This window comes from Nicotiana tomentosiformis, chromosome 7 (genome assembly GCF_000390325.3).
Source record: "Nicotiana tomentosiformis chromosome 7, ASM39032v3, whole genome shotgun sequence".
NCBI classification, from domain to species: domain Eukaryota; kingdom Viridiplantae; phylum Streptophyta; class Magnoliopsida; order Solanales; family Solanaceae; genus Nicotiana; species Nicotiana tomentosiformis.
In genome coordinates this window covers 120,285,084-120,308,966 of record NC_090818.1, presented here as the reverse complement: position 1 = coordinate 120,308,966, position 23,883 = coordinate 120,285,084, and the positions used below count along the sequence as shown (strand labels likewise).

Here is a 23,883-nt window from a genome sequence, read left to right as displayed (position 1 = left end):
TTCAGTCCTCATGTGACTGATCAATTCTTGAAGAGTTAAGTTTTTCTTCTTGTGTTTTAGTTGATTCCTGTAATTACTCCAGGAAGGTGGAAACTTTTCAAGCAGAATATTAGCTTGAAGAATCTCATACATCTCCATGCCTCGTTTAGAACATCAGCAGTCAAGTTCTCATACTCGTGAACCTACTCCATGATTGGCTTATCATCAACCATGTGAAACTTGATCCACTTTCTGTAACGATTCGGCCGGTCGTTCTGACTATTGCAATCTCGTTCCCCCATTTACTGCTCAAATTATAAATTACAGTTGTTATTTGGCTTGCCAGGGTAATTGGTTTGGGTTCGGTGAGGCTTTGAAATTATTTAGAGCGCTTAGTTCTAAGGTTTAGAATTTAAGTAAAAAAGGTTGACCGGATGCTAAAATATGTGTAATGACCTCGAAGAAATTTTGCTAAAGAAATTAAGTTTTGGTGGTGCCGAGGTAGATCAATTAGTACAAAGAACAATGCACCAAAGTGTAAGGAAACTTTTGTCGGAAAATTGTCATTTCTGCGACCACTATGCGGTCGCAGAATCACTCTACGGACCGCATAATGGTCGCAAAGTGGATCAGTAGAGGGGCAAGATTTGAGGAAAATCTGCGGTGCACTATGCGACTGCAGACCTATTTTGCGGTACATTATGCAGACCGCATGATGACCGCATACCGGGTCAGTAACGCCGAGCTTTGGAGGCCAAATTATGCGGCCGGTATGCGAACCGCATAACTGCGTCAGAGCATCTATTCTTTCAAATTTTTGACCCGACCCAACTTCGATTTATAGCCCTTGAAGCTCAGTTTTTAGCCAAAATCTGATATTTTAGAGAGAGGTGAGAGATTTTAGAGAGAGAAAGTGAAGACTTAGTCATTTATCCATCAATTCTTGTTCAAGGTTTGAAGATTTCACACGGATCTTGCTAGGGCTTCAAAGAGGTAAGAATTTCTTTCCTCAATTCTTCAATTTCAGGTTTGGAGTAAAAATGGGTGATTTATAGTATGATTCTTGGGTATAAGAGTATTATGTATACATACCAATAAGGTTGTGGAAAGATTGTTAAGTTCAAATGGGTAAGGATTGGGTTGAAAATAGTAGAAATCTTCATAGGCTTTAATTGAAGACTTGGGGGTCGAGTTGGTGTCGGATTTTGGTGAAATTTATATGGTTGAACTCGTGGTTGGATAAGCGTTCATATTCTGTAACTTTTGTCGGGTTCCGATACGTGGTCCCTACGGACAATTTTTGAGTTAATTTCGGATTTTATTGGAAAAATTAGTATCTCCTTATGGAATTAATTATAATAATGCATATTGACTTAATCGAATTAATTGTGGCTAGATACGAGGCTTTCGGAGACCAATTCTCGTGGAAAGGGTATAGCAGAATAAAGAATTACACGGTTTGAGGTAAGTAACAGTTTTAAATCTGGTCCTGAGGGTATTAAACCCCGGATTTTGGTATCATGTGATTATTTTGGAGGTGACGCACATGCTAGGTGACGAGCGTGTGGGCATGCACCGAGGGGATTGTGACTTGGTCCGTCCCGGGAAACTGTAAAGTTGATTAATTTGTTGATTAGTTGTATGCCCTCTATGTGTTGATAAAATTTGACTGTAAATCATGTTAGAAATCATGCTTAGGCTATGTGATAGTACTGTTGGGACCCACAGAGGTCGTGTACATGTTGAATTGCCTGCTAAATGCTATATTTACTCAGTCTCAGTTTTTACTTGCACATTTTATCTCAGTCTCTGCTATTATTATTGATACATCATATTATTATTGTTTGGGCTGATTTTATGATTATTGAGAGCCCGAGAGACTGGAGAGATTTATGACTGAGGGAGGCCGAAGGCCTGATTGTGAGGATATTTTATGGATCGGGGTTGCCCGCCTGCAGCAGGCCTTATTGGCTTATTATAGCACGTGAGTTAGCCGTGCGGATCCAGACATTTATATTATGGCACGTGAGTTGTCCGTGCTTATAGCGCTTGGGTTGTAGGAGCCTCTCATGAATCTGTACACCCCTAGTGAGCGCGGGTACCCATTGAGAGTGAGTGATGAGGGCTGGGAGCCCAGTGAGTGATTGTTGTCCTAAGAGGTTTTACTTGATTTCCATTTGTTGTTGTACTTAGTTGCTATTTGTCATTGTTGTGAAATCTCTAAAAGATTGTTGATATATGGGTTACATAAACAGGAGCTGTATAAAAATTGATTTGATAGCATGTCTATTCTTTTGCTGGAATTACTTGAAATAAACCATAACTGTGTAGCTCGTTATTATCTTCAGTTCCTTATTTATTATTGTTACTTGCTGAGTTGGTTGTACTCATACTACACCCTGCACTTCGTGTGCAGATCCAGGTATTCCCGGACATAACGAGTGTTGATCCTTTCGCGCGGTTGATTTTCAGGAGATTTTGAGGTAGCTGCCGTGTTCCGCAGACCTTGTCTCTCCTTCTCTATCTCTTTGTTCACTGCATTTGGTTTTAGACTATTATAGACTATATTCTCTAGACTTTTATTCATATTAGATGCTCATGTACTCAGTGACACCAGATTTTGGGGAGTGTTTGTATTGTATTTAAATATTATATTTTTAATCTTGAGAGAAATTGTGGTTTATTGAGATTTTCGGCTTGCCTAGTATTGAGATAGGCGCCATCACGGCGGGTGAGATTTTGAGTCGTGATACTTTTCAACTACATACTTCTTTTTTTTCTGCATCATAATCTGCACCATGTTTCTTCTCCAAACTGTCCCATATGAATTTAACAGATTTATAATTTATAAACAAATCAAAGAGAGGGTTAGTCATATAGTTAAGCAGATGCCCTCGAACAGTTTATTATCCTTTCCAAATTTCTTTTTAGCAGCATTATCAGCAACAACAGTAGCAGTTGTATTAGAACTATCAGCAACATCAGTAGTATCGGAAACAACATCAGCATGAGGTTCATTAAACAAAATGTAATCAACTTCTAATTGTTCAAAGAAAATTAGAAGTTTCTGGGACCAACGCTTATAATTGTTGCCATCTAAAGGCTCAAGTTTTGACAGATCAGGAAGTGTTTTGTTCAAAGTAGTAGTCATTAGTTAATATTATATATGAGATCGCTTTCAAATTGTTAGAAAAATAGTTGATAATATTGACCAAGAATAATAAGAGAATAGAAATAACTTATCGAATAAAACTGTATCGTGGCAAGCCACTGCCTTGAAAGCGATTTCGGTCTGACTGGGTGCAAATCGTTAAGATCGCTCGCTCCCCAAGGTTCCAAAGTACTCCCAAACACGTGCACTCGTGGCTGGAAGTTTGGAGTTTGCAAACAAAAGAATTGCCCAGGAAAAAATAGAAAGAAGAATAGTCTTCCAGAAAAATTGGAAGAAGAATAGTCTTTTGAGAGGATGAGAGAATAAATATTTTGGTGGGTATTTAGTTCACAAATGATGAGGCTTATATAGGCAAATCATCTATGTTTTCTTCCATCAGAAAAACGTAAGAAGCCAAATGGGAGTTAATGTTATGTAACATTAATCTTGTTTAATAACAAAATTGTCATAAAGACAGTAAGTTCAAACCTTCTGAAAAGCTAATATCTTTTCACAAACGAAGTCAAAAAATTAAGAAATCGTCATATGAATGAATGTGAACCATTTATGAAGTAGTAACTTCATTCTCCCATTCTGCAAGAAATGTTACAAGAATTAATGGTGGAGAGGTACCACAGATTAACTGTGGATCAAAAGTGTTCTTTATTCTTTGCAATATCAAAATAGAGTATAAGGCCTAAAGAGGAATAATACCAATAATTTATTTATTAAAAATTTAACAAAGTAAGATTGAAATAATATTTAAGTAACAAAAAAATCCGAAAAATCCGATAAAACCGAACCAATCCAAACCGATATAGTTGGTTTGGTTTGGTTTTGGATAAAAACTGAACCAACCCCGTCCATGTACACCCCTAACTGCCATAAATACTCTAACGATTTGAGTGACACACAGTGAATCTCAAAAATTGACCTGCGGATCATGGTAATGGACGACGTGGAATTTTGTTTGAAGGAGACACCTGTGGATTGTGGTGAGGGTCACGAGGAACTTAATTCGAGGGAGAAATTGTTGGGTGTGCAAACAAAGTCGCGCATCGATAGCTAAAAAGATTATGAGCCTACATATAACTAAGGTGCAGAGATTTCTTAATGGTAGGCGGGCTTTTGAGGAAAATCGTGCATGCCCGGCTTAAAATAAATAATATCACACCACGATAAAAGTATTTTTGGACTGATTTAATCCTGTAGAAAACTACATAGGCCTTCAGATTGAAAGTGTGAAAGAATTTAGCAGGCCTTATAGTTGCAAGTGTAAGTGAATGTCCGGCAGTACATGTATTATATTCATGGAAATCCGAAATTATCTTATATGCTAGTACGCTACTATAGTATTTAATTAGTTTTTGTCATACTAGTTAGAAAAATGACAATCAATATGGTCATTGAACTACTGATCCAAACAAATGCTCGTTTCTTAGAAAGATTCTGCATTCATCACGACAATCCAAATAGAAACTCCGAGGCCATGTATAGATCATTAGAGGTGGGTTCAAATTTATCGGGTTCAAATTTTAAAATTTTTAACACTAAACTCATTACACTTTTAAAATTATGGGCTCAAATCTAATAAGTTTTTATATATAAATTCATATTCCGTGTCGAAAGTTATAGGTTCAGTTGAACCCGTAGCCGTAAGGCTACGGTTGCTCCTGTTTTATCTTTTTCAATGCTAAACGTAGACAATAAAATTTGAAAAACTTTTGGGATTTCTTTTATTATTACCACCTCTGTTATATTTTTTGTATCTCATTTCTCACTAATCCGTTTCAAAAGATATTTTTTTATATTTAGAAATAATTTAATTTTAAACTTTTATTTTACGTTTAATGACATGTTTTTATACCCAGGATATTATCATGGCAAATTTTAGATTACTAGTTTTAAAAGTTTTTTCTTCTTTTTTAATGTCGTGCCCAATAAATTACCGACATAAATTGAAATGGACGGAGTATTTGTTTTAGAAACACAATACTTTTGATCACGACCCCTTTGTTTTACTTCCTTTTTAACTCTTTGTATAATCTTTTTTGTTTTCTTCCTTTTGACCCTTTTACCAACCAGTTGTGAGGACTTCACTAACACTATGAACATGGCCATTAATGTAGTTGAGAGATTACGAAAGTTTAATAAATGTTGCAAGGGCAAATAGATTCAATCACATCATACAAAATTAAGGATGATTTAAAAGTATGTTATAACTGCGATTCCATGAGTTTGACCCACATCCAAAAGCTGTCAAATGGTAGAACTGGTTCAGAAACAAAGTGTACATAATGTTATATATACATTCAATAAACAAGAATTAGAAATGAAGTTATTCTGGATAAGTGGGCGCGGCCCCTGCAAAGGACAAAATGCGGGAGTTGAGACTTAGATGGTTCGGACTAGTGGTAGTAAAATGATTATAAGAAAATAGTTATCCATCTATATTATTCATTAAAAAATGGGTTGGATAATAAACTTTTTAAAAACGGGTCAAATATGGAAGAGCCATTATCCACTTAGAAAATAAAAAATCAATGGATAACTAATGAGTTTAACTTTTACATTTGTAAAGCCTCAAATTGAGGCTGCTCAAGTTTGGAAGACTAGAAATTCTCCCAAAAGTTATCATATTCAAGAAGCCATGAATAATATGGATATCCATATTATCCGCCAGTTAATCTATTTTTTATCCGTATTAAATATGGATCGGGTCGGATAATTTATCCATTTTTGTATCACCCATATCTGACTAGACCCACCCGTTTGTCACCCCTAGTTCGGACATGTGAAGAGGAGAGGCACAAATGCACCAGTGAGAAGGTGTGAGAGGTTGGACTTGGAGGGCCTAAGGAGAGGTAGAGGCAGGCCGAAGAAGTATTGGGGAGAGGTAATTAGGCAAGATATGACATTGCTCCAGCTTACGGAGGACATGATCATGGATAGGAAGGTATGGAGGTTGAAAATAAAGGTAAAGGGTTAGCTAGCCGAGCGATGTCCTTGTTTGTAACAGTAGCTTTAGTACATTACTTAGTGTCATTTATATATTTTCATATTCCTTGACTTCTGTTATTACTTGTTGTTGCTTTTATTTTGGTTTTTTGATTGCATTACCTAGTATTAGTTTTATATTTTCGCTTTGTCTTTCCGATTGTTTTGCTTGTTGTTGTCCTTCCTTTCATCTTTCCTAAGCCGAGAGTCTATCGGAAACAATCTCTCTGCCTTTTTAAAGATAGGGATAAAGTCTGCGTACACATTACCCTCCTTAAACCCCACTTATGAGATTACACTAGATTTGTTGTTGTTGTTGTACACTCAATAAACAAGTTACTCTCCTATCAATCCCATGGGGTTTGATTCAATTGCGAAATGCTCAGCTGTAAAATTGGCAAGGCATGATTATATAGTCTTTCTTGTAACAACATTTTACTATGATGTTTTCATCTTATCTTATATTATAAGTTATCTATAATAACCTTTCGTTATAGCAGCTTAAGAATGTCGAAACAAACGACATTGTTATAAAGATGTTTGACTGTATAAGGATTTGATTTATGTACATCGACAATGTAATTGCACTAGGCATTTTAACACATGTCGTCTACTTTATTTTATCTACTACTAAATTATACTCTACTTATTATAGAGAGTTTATTTTCTCTAGTACTAAATTATACTCTACTTAGTATAGAAAGTTACGTGTTGTTGTAGATCATCTTAACCTGATGGTATAAGAAAATTATACTATGTCAATATGCAGAAGTTAAATTCTTAACGTTACTAAATGATTTGGTTTTTACGAGTGTACAAATCAATGTCCCTTTCTTTTTCTTTTTACTCAACTTCTATAACAAGAATTAGTGATCTATGTCTGGTATATATCTTTCACAGCAACCGATTTTACACTCTTTTTCTGTCTTCATTTAATTAATTACTCCAGAGAAAGCTCTTGATTTGTCTAATTGTATTTCTTCGATCGATGAATTATCAACAGAGATTATCCGTCTAATTTCTTTTTCAGCATTTCCACTAGAAAAAGAAAAAACTTTTCTATATATCCGTCCAAATTAGAAGCTATAATGGCCTGCATTGATTTTAGCATTGTCCATTTCTCCATACACTTATCTATATAATTTATTAAGGCTGCATTTTCATATAGTATAAATTCATGCAAGTTATTTGGAGAGAGAAAAAAAAAAGAAAAGGAAGAGAGACCTAGTGAATATATAGCTTTCATATGGAGGATCATAAGAAGTTAGAAGAAGGATTTGGCAATCAAAAGAAACATACTAGTGAAGAAGAGATTGATTATAGTGATAATCAATGGAAAAAAGATACTAGGATTGTTAGTAATCAAGATTTGGTTAGTCATGAAAATGAGCAAAACATTTTGGACCAGCCATTGCAACAACAACAACAACAAGAACCTCCTCTTAAGCAGAAGAGTAAAAGGGTTGCAACATTAGATGCATTTCGAGGCCTCACCATAGTGGTATATATTTAACTTATACACACTGATGGTGTAAAATTTCTTTTACACATTATCAGTGTATTCTAGAAATGTAGCCTTGGAACGTAAAGTTGTTTTCGTGTGTGACCTATAGGCCACCGGGTTGAGCCGTGAAAGCAGTCATTAGTATTTGTCTTAGGGCAAATAGTCTATATAACACCTCTTGGTCGTGAGGTCCTTCCCCGGACTCTGCGTGAATGCGGGATAATTTATGCACCGAGTTACCTTTTTTTAATCATCAGTATATTCTAACATATTATAGCATGTAATTTATTGTAATTTTTAGTTTACTAATTTCATTTTTTATAGAAGGTTGTCTATAGTTATCATCTAAGCGAATTGAACGAAAGAGCAGTCCGGTGCACAAGGTCTCTCGCATTTATGCAGGATTTGGAGAAAAACTATATCCTAAGGGATGTAATGTAGACAACCTACCTTGATGCAAGTATTAGTGGTTGTTTTTACGGCTTGAACCCGTATTCACCTTCAATTAAGTGATCTGATACTATGCAATATTGTCATTGTATAGAAATTAAACTCCGATGATTTTTGAAGTTTTTTAATGCTAAATTCTCTGGTAAACTTTTACAGCTAATGATATTGGTAGATGATGCTGGGGGAGCATATGCGCGTATCGATCACTCGCCATGGAATGGATGCACATTGGCTGATTTTGTAATGCCATTCTTTCTTTTCATTGTTGGGGTTGCAATTGCTCTTGCCTTAAAGGTACACCATCTTTTATATTTTATTTTTCTTGACTTAACCAATAATATCTTAAATAATTAAAATGTACAAAAAACATATAGCAATGTAACTCTTCATCTTTCAAAAAAATTCAAGTAACAAATTGACAAGTCACAACTAATTTGAAAGTTTTTTTTATCCCGCTATTGAAATAGTTTGTGGCTCCCCTTTTAATGCATTGGCAATATTTTATTGGTCCACGAGACTTCCTATATCCCAGATGAGTTTTTTTTTTACACGTTTTATCCTTTTTTAACTATTATTTAAAGAAAATAGCATCATTTATTATTTATTTCATAAAGAGCACTTTGTTTTCATTATTAGCATATTATAAAAATTAAGCTCAATATTTAATAAGTTAACTCACTCATTAATCACAGGAATTACTTTTTTTGTCCATCTCCATTCTCCCTTTCCAACATTCATCTTCTTCACTCTATTTTTGAAAATCTGATGCATATGTGAATGCCACCTAAATTCAAGATGTATTGATTTATACATCTTTTATACTTTGTATATCAAGTATCACTTTAATTTAAAATATATTTTTATGTATATAAATGTTGTATATTTATTTATGAAGTGCCATCTTATTTTAAAATATATTTTTAATGTATATTTCAAATATATTTTATATGTCAAGTGTCATTTTAATTCAGGATGTATTTTTTATGTATATTCTTTTTTGTATATTTATATGTCATCTTAATTAAATTTAAGATATATTTTTTTATGTATATTTCACATGTCAAAGTGTCATCTTAATTGAAGATGTATTTTTTATGTATATTTTATATGTGTTAATTCAATATACATTTTTTATATATACGTTTTGTATATATTAACATATATTATTATCGAAGTAGATCTTTATGTTAAGAAATGAGGAAAAGAAGAGAAAAACTTAAGAAAGATAATTAAAAAGAAAACGAATGGAACAAATTTAAAAAATATATTGGCTTCGGCAGAAAACAAAATTAAGAAGATGAAGAAAAAAAAGGAAAGCTAATAGATAAAGAGAAAAAAAGGCATGATTTTTGTACAAAGAATTATTGATTTTCCATTCAAATTGCTTATGTTTAGGAATTAATAATTAATATTCCTATTTTAATGGAACTGTGTGCTACAAATATAAATATTTTCGTGCCACAGCTGTAATATTGGGTTTCATACTAAGAATTTGTTATATTTCTTTTAAACTGTGACAGTTATGTAAAGTCAATTTTTTACACGCTTGATCCTTTTTTAACTATTATTTAAAAAAATAAATAGCATCATTTATTATTTATTCCATAAAGAACATTATTTTTTTTATTATTAGCATATTATAAAAATTAAGCTCAATATTTAATAAGTTAACTGACTCACTAATCACAGAAAGTACTTTTTTTGTCCATCTCCATTCTCTCTTTCCAACATTCATCTTCTTCACTCTATTTTTGAAAATCTGATGCATATGTGAATGCCACCTAAATTCAAGATGTATTGATTTATACGTCTTTTATACTTTGTATATCAAGTATCACTTTAATACAAAATATATTTTTATGTATATAAATATTGTATATTTATTTGTGAAGTGCCATCTTATTTTAAGATGTATTTTTAATATATATTTTAAATATATTTTATATGTCAAGTGCCATTTTAATTCAGGATATATTTTTTATTTATATTTTTTTGTATATTTATATGCCATCTTAATTAAATTTAAGATATTTTTTTTATGTATATTTCACATGTCAAAGTGTCATCTTAATTGAAGATGTATTTTTTATGTATACTTTTTGTATATTTTATATGTGTTAATTCAATATATATTTTTCATATATACGTTTTGTATATATTCATATATTATTATCTAAGTAGATCTTTATGTTAAGAAAGGAGGAAAGAAAGAAGAGAAAAATTTAAGAAAGATAATTAAAAAAGAAAATGAATGGAACAAATTTAGAAAATATATTGGTTTCGGCAGAAAAAAAAATTAAGAAGATGAAAAAAAAGAAGGAAAGTTAATAGATAAAGAGTAAAAAAGGCATGAATTTTGTACAAAAACTTATTGACTTTCCATTCAAATTGCTTATGTTTAGGAATTAATAATTACTATTCCTATTTTAATGGAACTGTGTGCTACAAATATAAATATTTTCGTGCCACAACTGTAATATTAGGTTTTATGCTAAGAATTTATTATATTTCTTTTAAACTGTGACAGTTATGTAAAGTTCTCTATCCTAGTATACCCGCCAATTTGTTAGACCCGCCACTATTTCAGACCTCTTTGACTGGGCCTGGATCATCCAATAGAAAATTGGGCTAGTTCTTAGGCCCATTTATCTTTTGGGCTAACACTAGCCAGCTCCATCCCTTTCTTAGGTGGATTTTGGTCCAACTTCACATTTTGTAAAGAAGAATTAACCTAAATAGCCTCCCACCCACCCACTTAAACTAAAAATAATGGAAGAATGTATAATATATGGAAGATCCATCTATAATATATGTATAACTGTGTATAATTAGTGTTCAATCTATGTATACTGGCTAGAAAAGTAAACAGTGAATTTGGCCGGCTATTTGCGTAAATTTCCCTTTTGTAAAAGTGTAGTTTTAGAACAATTGTATGAATTTCTTATTTAATTAATGGAGCTATTTCTGACTTTTCAGAGAGTTCCCAAGATTAGTGCTGCAATTAGAAAAGTAACACTAAGGACACTGAAGCTTCTCTTTTGGGGAATTATTCTACAAGGTATGAACTGCAAATTTTGAACCTCCTGTTGATCAAGCTATGAACTATAAAAATTTAATAACTTCAAAGACAAAATTAGAAAAACTGCAAAAGTACATGTACGAACTGAAAGAGTTTAACTTTCTATACATTAACAGTGTAAATAGGTCAACTAAATGATAATTATGTAATCATTCATAAAAAGGAATTAATAACCTAACAAATAAGACATGTTACCTGTTAAAACAGAAGGGGACCTTGGCGTAACTGGTAAAGTTGCTGCCATGTGACCAGGATGTCACGGATTCGAGCCGTGGAAACAGCCTCTTGCAGAAATACAGGGTAAGATTGCGTACGATAGACCCTTGTGGTTCGTCCCTTCTCCGGACCCCGCGCATAGCGGGAGCTTAGTGCACCGGGCTACCCTTTAATGTAAAATTCTTTATAATATCAGTGTATATAAGTTAGCTCCAACAGACCAGACACCAACAACAACAACAATAACATACCCAGTGCATTCGCACAGTGTGGGGGTCTGGGGAGGATAGTGTGTACGCACACCTTACCTCTACTTCGAGGAGATAGAGAAGTTGTTTCCGATAAACCCTCGGTTAAAAGAACAACAGACCAAACTGAAATTATATTTTTTTTCTAGATAGATAAGAATGAGTATGCATTAATGCAGGAGGATACTCCCATGCACCATATGATCTATCTTATGGAGTGGACATGAAGATAATCAGATGGTGTGGTATTCTACAGGTCTAAACCTCTTTCATTCTTCCTCTGGAAATATTTTTAGCTATTTTATGAAATTGAAAGTTTTGTTTTTTATCTAATACAATTTTTTTGGTTACAATTTGGGCAGAGAATAGCCTTGGTATACTTTGTAGTAGCTCTAATAGAGATCTTAACTACCAAGCTGAGGCCTACAACCTTAAGCCCTGGTCATTTCTCTATTTTCACTGCCTATAAATGGCAATGGTAAGCAAGCACAATTTCCTCTTTGTTATACCATTACATTTATCATGTTAAATGTTAATTGATTCACGAGTTTAGGAAGCAGTCACTCACTCTTGTATTAGAGTAGGCTGTCTACATCATACCCCTTGGGATGCGGCCCTTTCGTAGACTCTGCGTGAATGCAGGATGATTTGTGCACCAAGCAACCCGTTTTTTACTTATGGTTTTAATAAATAGGAACTAAGATAAGCATTGAATCCTATGTGTTTCAAATAAATTGAGATTTATAGCTTGATTCTTTACTTATTCCATCCTAATAAATATTACATGAAATGGTTCGATAACAGTTTCACCGGATTGCAAGAAAACGGAGGCCCTATGGTGCAACAGCTCTCGCGCAGCTACTACATCCTGGCTTCTTGCCTTATCTTTTACTAAGAAACTGATCCGAAGTCTAACTTTCTCCCTTTTTGCTTTAGTGAAATAAGGGCCACTAACACGAACTTCCTTCAGCTTGCTTCGCCCTATCTATTCATCTATTTCCTTCTCTATAATATCCAACAATCAAGAAAATGTGAAACTCTCCCATTCCATAGAACTTGATCTTATTTTCGTCGTTTGCAGGCTTGGAGGATTCGTTGCATTCGTCGTTTACATGGCAACAACATATGGTCTTTATGTTCCCGACTGGAGCTTTGTAGTGCACCATGAAGATATATCTGAAAGATACAATGTATGCAGAGTTAAAACAAACTATTGATCCTTAATTAAAATAGTACTAATCATAACAGTACATAACTAAATCTTGTTAGCTGAAATTTTCAGGTAAAATGTGGGATGAGAGGGCATATAGGACCTGCCTGTAATGCAGTAGGTTATGTGGATCGACAAGTCTGGGGTATCAATCATCTCTATAATCAACCTGTTTGGGCGCGTTTGAAGGTCACAACATATCAGAGCTAAAGTCACTATTTTGAAACTGCTAAATTTTAGTGACTAATAGGCTATTGATAATATATTTAGGCCTGCACATTGAGTTATCCAGCTTCAGGTCCATTTCGCGACAATGCTCCTAGTTGGTGTCGCGCTCCATTTGAACCTGAAGGTTTGCTAAGGTTTGTCTATTTAACCACAAACGACTCGATAAAAATGAACTCAGAGTTCACCTGGTGCATTGATACTTTGTTCAAATTGTTTTCAGCTAAGCACAGTTTCTGTTTCCTCTCTTTTTAGTACAATTTCAGCTATCATGTCTGGTACCATTGGCATCCATTATGGACATGTCTTGATTCATTTCAAGGTAATTATATTGGTATTTCAAGAATTCATTATATCACGAGTTTGACTTCTATATACTGACGGTATAAAAGAATTCATAGATTATCAGGTCACATAAAAGATAAGTACAGATAATCATCCATAAAAAGTGGGATTTGTAACATGAAAAATAGAGCAAATTACTTGTTACGACAGGTTAAAAATTTGTTTCTTGTTAGTGTATATAAGTTAAATATTTCGATCAAGAATGTAATAGCAATTGGAATGGATTAAATTCTGTTTCAGGGTCATGGTGAGAGGCTAAAACAATGGATTTCAATGGGGCTTGGTTTACTTATCATAGCCTTTATTCTTCATTTCTCAGATGGTAAATTCGTCAATATAATCAAGAACTATGTTGCTCGGACTCTCTGAAAATGTTGCCGGGTGCATGTCGGATTCTCCAAAAGCAGTGTATATTTGGAGAATCCGACACGGGTGCAGCAGTATTTTGAAGAGTCCGCGCAACATAGATCAAGAAAATATTTTGTGTCTGGTTATGTTGAAAAGTTAATATAGACATTTAACACTGTTTTTGGTTCTGTTTTTCTCTTGCAGCAATTCCTCTTAATAAGCAACTATACAGTTTTAGCTATGTTTGTTTCACTGCTGGTGTAGCTGGAATTGTATTCTCAGGATTCTATATACTGGTACACATGCCAATGCTGCAATTTAAACAACTTAAAGCCAAGATTTGTTCTAATTTTATTCTAAGAATTTGCTTTTGGAAAATGAATACATAGATTGATGTTTGGCGACAGCGAACGCCATTCGTGTGGCTAGAATGGATTGGAATGAATGCAATGCTGATATTTGTATTAGGAGCACAAGGCATATTTGCTGGATTCATAAATGGATGGTTTTTCAAGAATGAAGATAACAACCTTGTAAGTAACATCATCCCTTGCTAGCACCGATGAAATAATGTCTAGTCAGTGGCGTACACAGAATTTTACACAAACAGTATCGGCTTTTTATCATAACTCGACTTGTACGAGAGGTTTGATTTAGAGGTTTAGATGTTCTGAGGCTTTACTTCTTGTTCCAACTTGATATATATTTTGCAATGTTGTCAAGCAGTATCGATCATAAGGTAGGGGTAAGGTCTGCGTACACATTACCCTCCTCAGGCCCCACTTGTGGGATTTCACTGGGTTTGTTGCTGTTGGTATTGTCAAGCAGTATCAGTGTATTGTATGTATGCATATATTTTTTTAGGTTTGGATATTAAAGTTTTAAGTCTTTTACTTCTTGTCATTGATGCTTGCATCAGGGTATGCTACATACGTCATACACGGGCGCCCAATCCTAAAGCAAGTGAAACACTTGCTTTAGGCCCCAAATATTTAAGGGCCCTAAAATTACTAGTATTCTCTATATATAGTAGTATATTATTTATATAATTATCTTTTATTATTGATAAATTTATTTCTTTATTGTCATATTAATTTTTAATAACTCGATTTCTTCCTCTAATTAATATAACTAAAATAGTTTTCTGTCAATCTTATTTTACTTTTTTACTTAATTATATTTCTCTATTCATTAGTTGGTCACGTAACTATATCTAATAATATAACTTATTATTTATTTTTCTTACATAAATTATACTCTCTCCGTCCCAATTTACATGAAAGTGTTTGACTGGACATGGATTTTATGAAATAAAGGAAGGTTTTTGAAACTTGTAATCTTAAATAAATCATAGAAGTTTTTGGGCTAGAAATCATCTCATTAATGGTAAAATAAAAAATCTAAAGTTGAATTGTTACCAAATATAGAAAGAGACTTACTAAAAAAAAGGAGTCACTTATGTTTTCTGGGTTCTCCCATTTCAGTTGTGATGCAATCAACGTTAAATTCATTTAATTTTCTGTATTTTATAAAACTAAGTTCTCATTTTTTTTAATTCCACATCCTCACTTGTCTAATTTTTTTAAAAACGATGTTCATTAAATAATTTATATATATATATATATGTGTGTGTGTGTGTGTGTGTGTGTGTGTGTGTATTAAGATTTTGCTTTAGGCCTCTTATTAAGATTTTGTTTTAGGCCTCCGATGAGGTTGGGCCGCCCCTGACGTCATACCCCAATGGGGTACGGCTCTTCCCCAAACCTTACGTGCACGCAAGATACTTTGTGCACCGGACTACCCTTTAGGTTTTTTACTTATTGATCATGTCCTGATCTGTAGTTAAGATACGAGAACTTAGTAGTTTCCGCGAATATTAATGATTTTATGCTACTTCACATTGAGAAGATTGTAATAATTTCTTTTCATTTGTATTTTTTCAGGTTATTTGGATTCAACAACATGTATTTTTTGACGTGTGGAAGTCAGAAAGAGTAGGAACTTTATTGTATGTGATATTTGCTGAGATTACATTCTGGGCAATAGTAGCTGGGATCTTGCACAGACTTGGTATCTATTGGAAACTATAAAGAATCACAATATTTAGATCAAACAAAAGAAATGAAATTCAATATCAAATTGTAGTTTTATGGTTCTGTAAATTATATGCAAAATCATTCTATTCTACCACTTTTCATTGCCTTTTAATGTGTCATTATAATCTACACATCTTGCATATTTAAACTCCATTTTTGTTCCTGCTATTTACTGTGTCTGAATTGTTAGTAATTCGTTTGGTTTGAACACAACTATTATGGTAAAAAATTGTAAGCGAATGCAATTCTGATTATTTTCTTAAATCAATCATGAGAAATAAATTATTGGGTAAAGACTAGCAGAGTTCCCGATCTTTCTGGCTTCCATAACTGTGGCTATATTTTAATTACAAGGCTAAAAAGTGGCTAGCTCGCGCTATACTACTATTTCAAGTGTCACAATACTTCAACCTTTTTCTTAGTGAAATATATGTCCAAACATAAATAAATTCATATACTTTTTTTAAACGTTAACTTCAAATACCTTTTTTTCAACTTTAACCAAACATTGTCTAAACGCTTAAATAGTAAAGTTTCAAATGCATAAATTGCTAAGTTTCTAGTTAAACATACTATTGTCGCTCAAAGGAACATGACTAACTTCCAAAGTTGCTAGATTTCTATCAAATGGTGAACAATTTTTTTTTTTTTTGGGTTTTTCGTTTGATGTCGGATATCTTTGGGATCTGATTAAATTTGGATTCGAGTTGAGAAATTCCATATTGAGGGGTAAAACGCTTCCTAATAAAGACGATTTCATATTCAGAAAACGAATCTGAGACCTCTAATTAAAAATGAAAGAGTACTTCTCATAACATTAATTAGTTGTTGGTAGTGGGTGAACAAACTTTAAACCATAAATTGTAGGATAGATACTTTTTAATTACTGCTGTAACATCAACTCATATTTCACTAAGAATAATAAAAAAATATAATCCCTAGGTAAATTGGCTCTTATGTGACTTGATGTAATTGTGTAAAACGACAGATAGGCAGTCAACTTCAGTAATAAAGTGAGAAATAACATTTGTACAAATGTTTCCCAAAGTTGGTTCTGGTTTGGAGCTTTTTCCAATCATAAAAAGGACAGATTGCAGGAGGGGATACCAACATATTAAGTTATTAACTACCCTCAATATTAGCGTAGCTAATTTTTTGTATTTAGTTAGAAAATTAATCATAATTAAACAAATTCTATGAATCGTCTTTTCGAATATGAATTTAAATAGTCTTTTTATTATTATAAAAATATAGCTTTTTTATCATTCACGATATGTCTACTGCTAGTAGCATAATAGAATCAAATCATGTTTATTGCAGCTCAAATCATGTTTATCGGAGCTGACTTCTAGCCAATACAAGTAGTTTAACTCATTATTACCTCGTAAGGGTCGTGAGAGAATCTCTTTTTTATTGCTAAAAGTAACTTACTATAACTTTTCTCTTTATCTAGTCGAAAACATAAATAGAATTAGTAGGGGATACCAATACCTAGCTGAATTTGCTTCACCTAATCATTATACATTACATTAAAAATATATATATATGATGGATGCAGCAAACAGCAGTACCATCCAATATCCACATATTGGCTCTTCTTCCTTAACCCCTAAGGTTTATTTGGTCGGAAAACAGGTCACATCCCATGATTAATTATGTTATCGCACCTTTTTATAAGGATAAAAATAATATTATAATTTCGGAATTAGTTATACCACGATTTCATCCCAACAAAACGTGAGATAAACTCATCTCAAATATAATCTCGGGGATTAATTATCCCTTATCCCTCATATCAAGCGAGCCGATCTACTCCCATTGCCTTGGGGTGCTTAACTTTACACTAATTGACCTGAAAAACTTACTAATGAACATGGACATGGAGCCACTACCTTGCCAAAAGGCAAGTGAAATACATCATCTTATGGTTACTATATCACCTGTACATACATACAATTCTAAAAACTACACTAGAAAAATCTAACTTGTTGACATTCTTAACATGATTCTACAAGGTTAGTCTTGCAAAATCTTGACTTGAAACTTTGACACACCTAGCGGTATAACTAATACAAGTATACTGCACATGAGTCAAATGAGCCTTTTGCTATGAACACAGAACTGTACATTCAGTAGTTGTTACCAGGGGCGAAGCTACAGTGTAGCAAAGGTGGTCAACTGACCACCCTTCGTAGGAAAATGTCAGAAAATTAACACTATGTATATAGATAAAATTTTGGATTTACATGCATGTAATACATATTGAACACCCTTAAAACAATGAAGAATCATAGCTCAGTGGCAAAGGGTGGTCATGAGTGCCTCATGGTCGCGGGTTCAAGCTTCACTCTCTACAATTTTTATTTTTCTTGTTCAAGTTTGAACACCCTTGAAATATTTTCTAGCTTGGCCACTGGTTGTTACTCCCAACCCATCAACATCTTCCAGACAGCTTCCTCAATCTTGCTCCTCGGGGGACCCGAGCCAGTCCCTTCATCCAGTAAGACTCGGTAAATTTCCCATTCGCGATCACCGATCAGGTATCTCCCTATCTCTGCCTGAAAAATGCAATTAGCAGCCAAGTCAAGACTACTAACTTTAGAACCTAAAAATACAAAAGCCACATAGCATTAACACAAGCAACATTTTCTCTTCTTTCTAACTTATCTTTTGAGAAAGGAAGCCTTGACGTAACTGGTAAAGTTGTTGCCATGTGGCAAGGATCACGGGTTCGAGCCATGGAAACAGCCTCTTGCATAAATGCAGGGTAAGGCTGCGTACAATAGACCCTTGTGATCCGGCCCTTCCCCGGACCCCACGCATAGCGGGAGCTTAGTGCACCGGGCTGCTCTTTTTGCTAATTTATCTTTTGATTTAGTTTGATACAGTGTGCTAAGAGTGACGACGGTAATAGTAAAGCGTAGAGTGATACATCATGACATACCGAAAAGACACCAATATTGAGCATCTTGAGAGCCAGTGTAATGTCATAAAAGACGATTGGCCGACCCTTTCCGGATAACTCGACAGGGTTTGCAACCAGCAATTCTGCGTCAGGACCTCGGTTCATCAATGCTACTCTAAGAGGACGACATAGTTCCATTTGAAGACGTGAGCACAAAGCATTCAGTTTGCTAGGGTCAACTATTTTCTTCCCATCAGCTTGCATTATGAACAAGTCGAGCTCACATTCTGTTTTAGTTTTCGAAGTGAACCGCCCATATGATATCTGATGTAACAATGAAGTAATTGGTGAGAAAATAGGTTTACCTTAGTTCATTATCATTGTGGGTACATGAGGAGCAAACACATCAAAAAGAAGAAAAGTTTTTTATTTGAGCAACAAATTTTGCACTTCTACGGCAAATGATGATGTTTAATAACATCAAATGCAGTAGCGGAGTCAGAAATTTCACCAAGGGATATCAAAAAAAGAAACAAAACACACGAAGAAACTAAGGGGATTCAACATATATTATATATACATAAAAATAAATATTTAATCTAGCTATACAATATAATTTTTCGGCGAAAGGTGGCTCTGCCGCTGATCATATGGTGAATATATATATTTAAAAATCTCACAAACAAACAATGCAAAGAAGTTATATAGGTTTACTCAATCAGTCAATAGTCAAATTTTAACTTCAAACCCTATCTCTGAACGGCATACTGGTGTTCACCACGTATACGGTTATCGAGCAATTTTATATATTCTCTACGCAGATAAACACGAGACTTTTCTTAGAAAAGATATTTCTGTACCTGAATATTGTACTCTTTCAGCGTCCTCATTATGTCATATAGAAGACCTTTATGATCTTGGCAAACAATCTGGACAAGAGTATGACCAGGGCTCAATAAATTATCAACGGCGATAGACGCTTTATTGCAGGCAAGAGATCTACTCTGGTGTTCATTAAGTATTTCAAAGCTAAACACGTCTTCGGCAATTTCTTCAGGAAGGAATGATGGCCCTTGAGAACAACCGGTGATTTCCGATCCAACCATTTCTATGTCAAAACTAATCATCGCGTCACCTAAAACAGACTTCAACTGGTCATATGTGTCTTCTTGTCTCTTCTTTGTATGTAGAAGTTCTCTGATAAAACATTTTCATTTACGAATTAGGACTACACAAATGTTAACCAAAATACGATTTGAGTTTTGACAAATGAAAAAGAAGGTCTATATTGATTTTGATAGCTAAAAGTTTCAATAAATTACTACGCAGACAACATACTTCAGAAAGGAGGGAAGGTAGAGAAGAGAGAGCAGCAGAAAAGGATTTATGTCTTAAGAAACTACAAATCATGGGCAAAAACATTAAGGCATCCCGATGCATAAAGCATCCCGCGTTCATGCAGGGTCCAGGGGAAGGCCCACCCCAAGGGGCTATAATGTAGGCAGCCTACTCTGATGCAAGTATCAGTGGCTGATTCCACGGCTCGAACCCGTGACCTTTTAGGTCACACGGAGACAACTTGACTGTTGCTCCAAGGCTCCCCTCGGCAAAAACATTAAGAGACCAATTATTTCCGAACCTTGTGTCGGTGATGAAGAACAGGTCCATCACTTTTCCATCTGGAGTAGTCGATACCTTCACCTTCTTTATTGTAAGCTCGAGATCACAAAGTACAGCCGTCATATCTGCCATAATTTTTGGAAAAATTACTACAGGCATAAGCGGATAACCTTCTCGAACAAAATATTTGCTAGCCGGTTGCGACCAACAACAAAGAACCAGAGGCATAAATTGTTTAAATAAGTAAACTAAACAGCTAAAGAGATAACGCTTTTTTAGATTTTAAAAAAAGAAAAAAGCATTGTGCAGTAAGTTTAAAGAACAAGGTTCAAATTAGTTACCATGTAAAAGGCCCCTTCGATCGTAGCAACAAAACGTCAAGAGGAAGACATCAGGAGGGCTTGGCGACTGTAACTCAGCGCGATAATATGATATGCTGGAGGCAGATGAACAAGAAGGACAAACTCCCATCAATCTCTTCTTTAACAAACTCCACCTTGTCTTTGGTGTTCCCACCACCCAAAACACTATGTAGCACCATATCCCGTCGGTAGATACATCTTCAACAAAAGAATCAAATATTAATATGGCAAATTACAGATCAAAATTTAAGAAGAAAAAATTACAAATATGTCCACTCTCCAGACACACAGAGAAGCTCTCTTCACTCCACTAAAAAATAAGGGCAGCCCGATGTAAGCTCCCGCTATGCGCGGGTCCGAAGGGCTGGACACACACCAAAAGTAACCAGTAGGTTCAATTCTCCTTTGCAACATAGAATCCCAGTTTAAGAGAAAAACATAAGCATTCCATTCACAAATTCAGTACCAGCAGACTCTCACCCAAATTTCAGAAATTCAACAAGTGATTGATTATACCAGAAAAAGATTGTATCTTTTCACTCCCTGCCACACACACACAAATGAAAGCAATAAACAAGAAAGATTGAATCTTTTCACTCCCTGCCACACACACACAATGAAAGCAATAATCAAGAAAGATTGAATCTTTTCACTCTCTGCCACACACACACACACAATGAAAGCAAAAATCAAGAAAGATTGAATCTTTTCACTCTCTGCCACACACACACACACATACACACACAAAAAATGAAAGCAATAATCAAGAAAGATTGAATCTTTTCACTCAGTGCCACACACAAACACAAACACAAAATGAAAGCAATAATCAAGAAAGATTGAATCTTTTCGCTCCCTGCCACACACACACACACACACACACAAAATGAAAGCAATAATCAAGAAAGATTGAATCTTTTCGCTCCCTGCCCCACACACACACACACACAAAAATGAAAGCAATAAACAAGAAAGATTGAATCTTTTCACTCTCTGCCACACACACACACACAAAAAAAAAATGAAAGCAATAATCCAGAAAGATTGAATCTTTTCACTCTCTGCCACACACACACACACACACACAAATGAAAGCAATAATCAAGAAAGATTGAATCTTTTCACTCTCTGCCACACACACACACACAAATGAAAGCAATAATCAAGAAAGATATAATCCAGAAAGATTGAATCTTTTCACTCTCTGCCACACACACACACACACACAAAAATGAAAGCAATAATCAAGAAGAAGATAAAAGAAAGAGCAAACATACCAACTCTGACAATAGAGAGACCAAAGAAGAGAATGATACGACAAAGATCAGAGCCTAAGCCAGTTTTATCTGGACAATTAACAGTAATCACACTTGGGTCTCCTTCTCTTTCTGAGTGATTCACAAGCACTACATCATCATACAATATTCCCATCTATATTCTATGGAGGAGGAGTTTCTTTGTTTTCTCCTCCTTTTCCACCAACTAAATCGCAATAAAGATTCAATCTCTTTTTTTTCAAGAATATGCTGCAGCCCCTTATTTCTGTAAGATTAAAAGGAGAAAAGAGAATCTTCTTCTTTCTTTGTTTTACCTCTGCTTCCTCTACATATAGCTCTGCTTGCTTAGTTTTGTTCTTTACAGATGTTTCTAATATTAAGATTTTCTTGGTGGGTATTTGAGAAAATAATAAAAAATGGTCTCTTATTTTTGGGGTAGTTTAAGATCGCCCATTAAATATATTTTTAGCAATTTTGGTCCTTTAGATTTGTTGAGAATGAGCACCTTTAATTTGTTTCAAATATTTGACAGACTTTGATTGTTAAATTTAACGAAGATTATAAATAAAAAGTTAATGTGAACTCACATTTAAAGGTACAATCACTAATGTGCATTAGGCTAAAATATCACATCACACCCCATGGTGTACTATTATTTTTCAGGTTAATAATTTGTGCATCAGGTTGCCCTTTACATCTAAAGTAACTTTTGTTATTTTTGGTGTCTCGTACAATTTTTAAGTGCAAGTTTTTATTTTTATTTTTTATTTTTAATGTTCGGTGCAGTTTTTATGTTGTAATTTCTGGATTTGATAGTATATCCTAGTATTTATGCTTAAATATTTTTTATTTTATAATTTTCACTAAATTTAACAGATAAAAAAAATAGTAGCTTGGTGTACAAAATATCTTCCGTTCCTTTTAGGAGAAGGGTTGTACCCAAGGAGTGTGGTATAAGGCAGCTTTATTAAATGTTTGACATATACCAAAAAGGCTCAATGGAATATTTGAGGGTCATTTTGAACCTACTCCAAACATAAAAGGACTATTTTTATCATTTTCTCGTGTATATTTGGTTTTTACTTTTCCTCTTTTCATTTTATATTTCTTTATTTATCGTTTTAGGACTGGTAAGGAGGAGAGTAATTTTCAGTGACCAAACATGTGGGGGTGAAGAAATGTACAAACAGAGAGGGCTTTAAAATATGCGAGTAGCTAGCTGGATTTCTAGGAAATAAAATTTTATACTACTTTTTATATCTAAATTTATTAAAACTAGTTATAATGTTTTTTTCCAAATGTATCAAGCGAGAATTGGAAGGCTACTTCTGGATGAATTTAAGTTTTATATATATATATATATATATATATATATTATGTCTAAAATAATACATTTCAATACGTGATGTTTATCAATAATAATTATGCCTCAATTTAGCTGCACATGTGCTTATCAGAGGTATGATGTACAAAAAGTATGTTAGCACTGGCAAGTAACTCGACTCCTAAGCTCACTTCGGTCGCAAAGACTTTCTCCTTAGACGCATATCTCAGCAATATAAAATGAGGGTTTCGCTCGTTATAAAACTCGACCAAACATCTCACGATACGAACTGACGACAGCATGCAACACTTGTACGAAAGTAAGTACCTTATCAGTATTCTACTAAATAAATTGAAATTTGTTATACCTTAGTTAGAAATATTGAGTCCGCTAATTTGAATTAGTATTTGGAAATTTTGAAAAAAGATAGTAAGTACTCCCTTCGTTCACTTTTAATTGTCAAGCATTCTAAAAATAAATTTTTATTTTTATTTATCACTTTTCACATATCAAGAGAAAAATAATATATTTTTCTTGTTTTGCCCCT

At 34.1% G+C, this 23,883-nt stretch overlaps 2 protein-coding genes across 2 annotated transcripts; one reads left to right on the top strand and one right to left on the bottom strand.

The window, feature by feature from the left end:
* Positions 1–7,335: 7,335 nt before the first annotated feature.
* Positions 7,336–15,996, top strand: LOC104100161 (uncharacterized). The gene is made up of 13 exons (XM_033657111.2): positions 7,336–7,628; positions 8,238–8,375; positions 11,058–11,139; positions 11,804–11,880; positions 11,987–12,102; positions 12,706–12,814; positions 12,907–13,023; positions 13,105–13,196; positions 13,315–13,381; positions 13,645–13,726; positions 13,957–14,048; positions 14,142–14,285; positions 15,696–15,996. The coding sequence occupies exons 1-13, from the start codon at positions 7,374–7,376 to the stop codon at positions 15,840–15,842; spliced, it is 1,518 nt and encodes a 505-aa protein (XP_033513002.1). The 5' UTR covers positions 7,336–7,373; the 3' UTR covers positions 15,843–15,996.
* Positions 15,997–18,048: 2,052 nt separating this feature from the next.
* LOC104100160 (ACT domain-containing protein ACR10) lies at positions 18,049–22,359 on the bottom strand. Its single transcript, XM_009607332.4, has 6 exons — positions 22,013–22,359; positions 20,715–20,933; positions 20,393–20,498; positions 19,614–19,950; positions 18,793–19,077; positions 18,049–18,406 (listed from the first exon to the last, which is right to left on the bottom strand). Exons 1-6 carry the CDS (start codon positions 22,164–22,166, stop codon positions 18,269–18,271), a joined length of 1,239 nt encoding a protein of 412 aa, XP_009605627.1. The 5' UTR covers positions 22,167–22,359; the 3' UTR covers positions 18,049–18,268.
* Between the last annotated feature and the right edge of the window lie 1,524 nt (positions 22,360–23,883).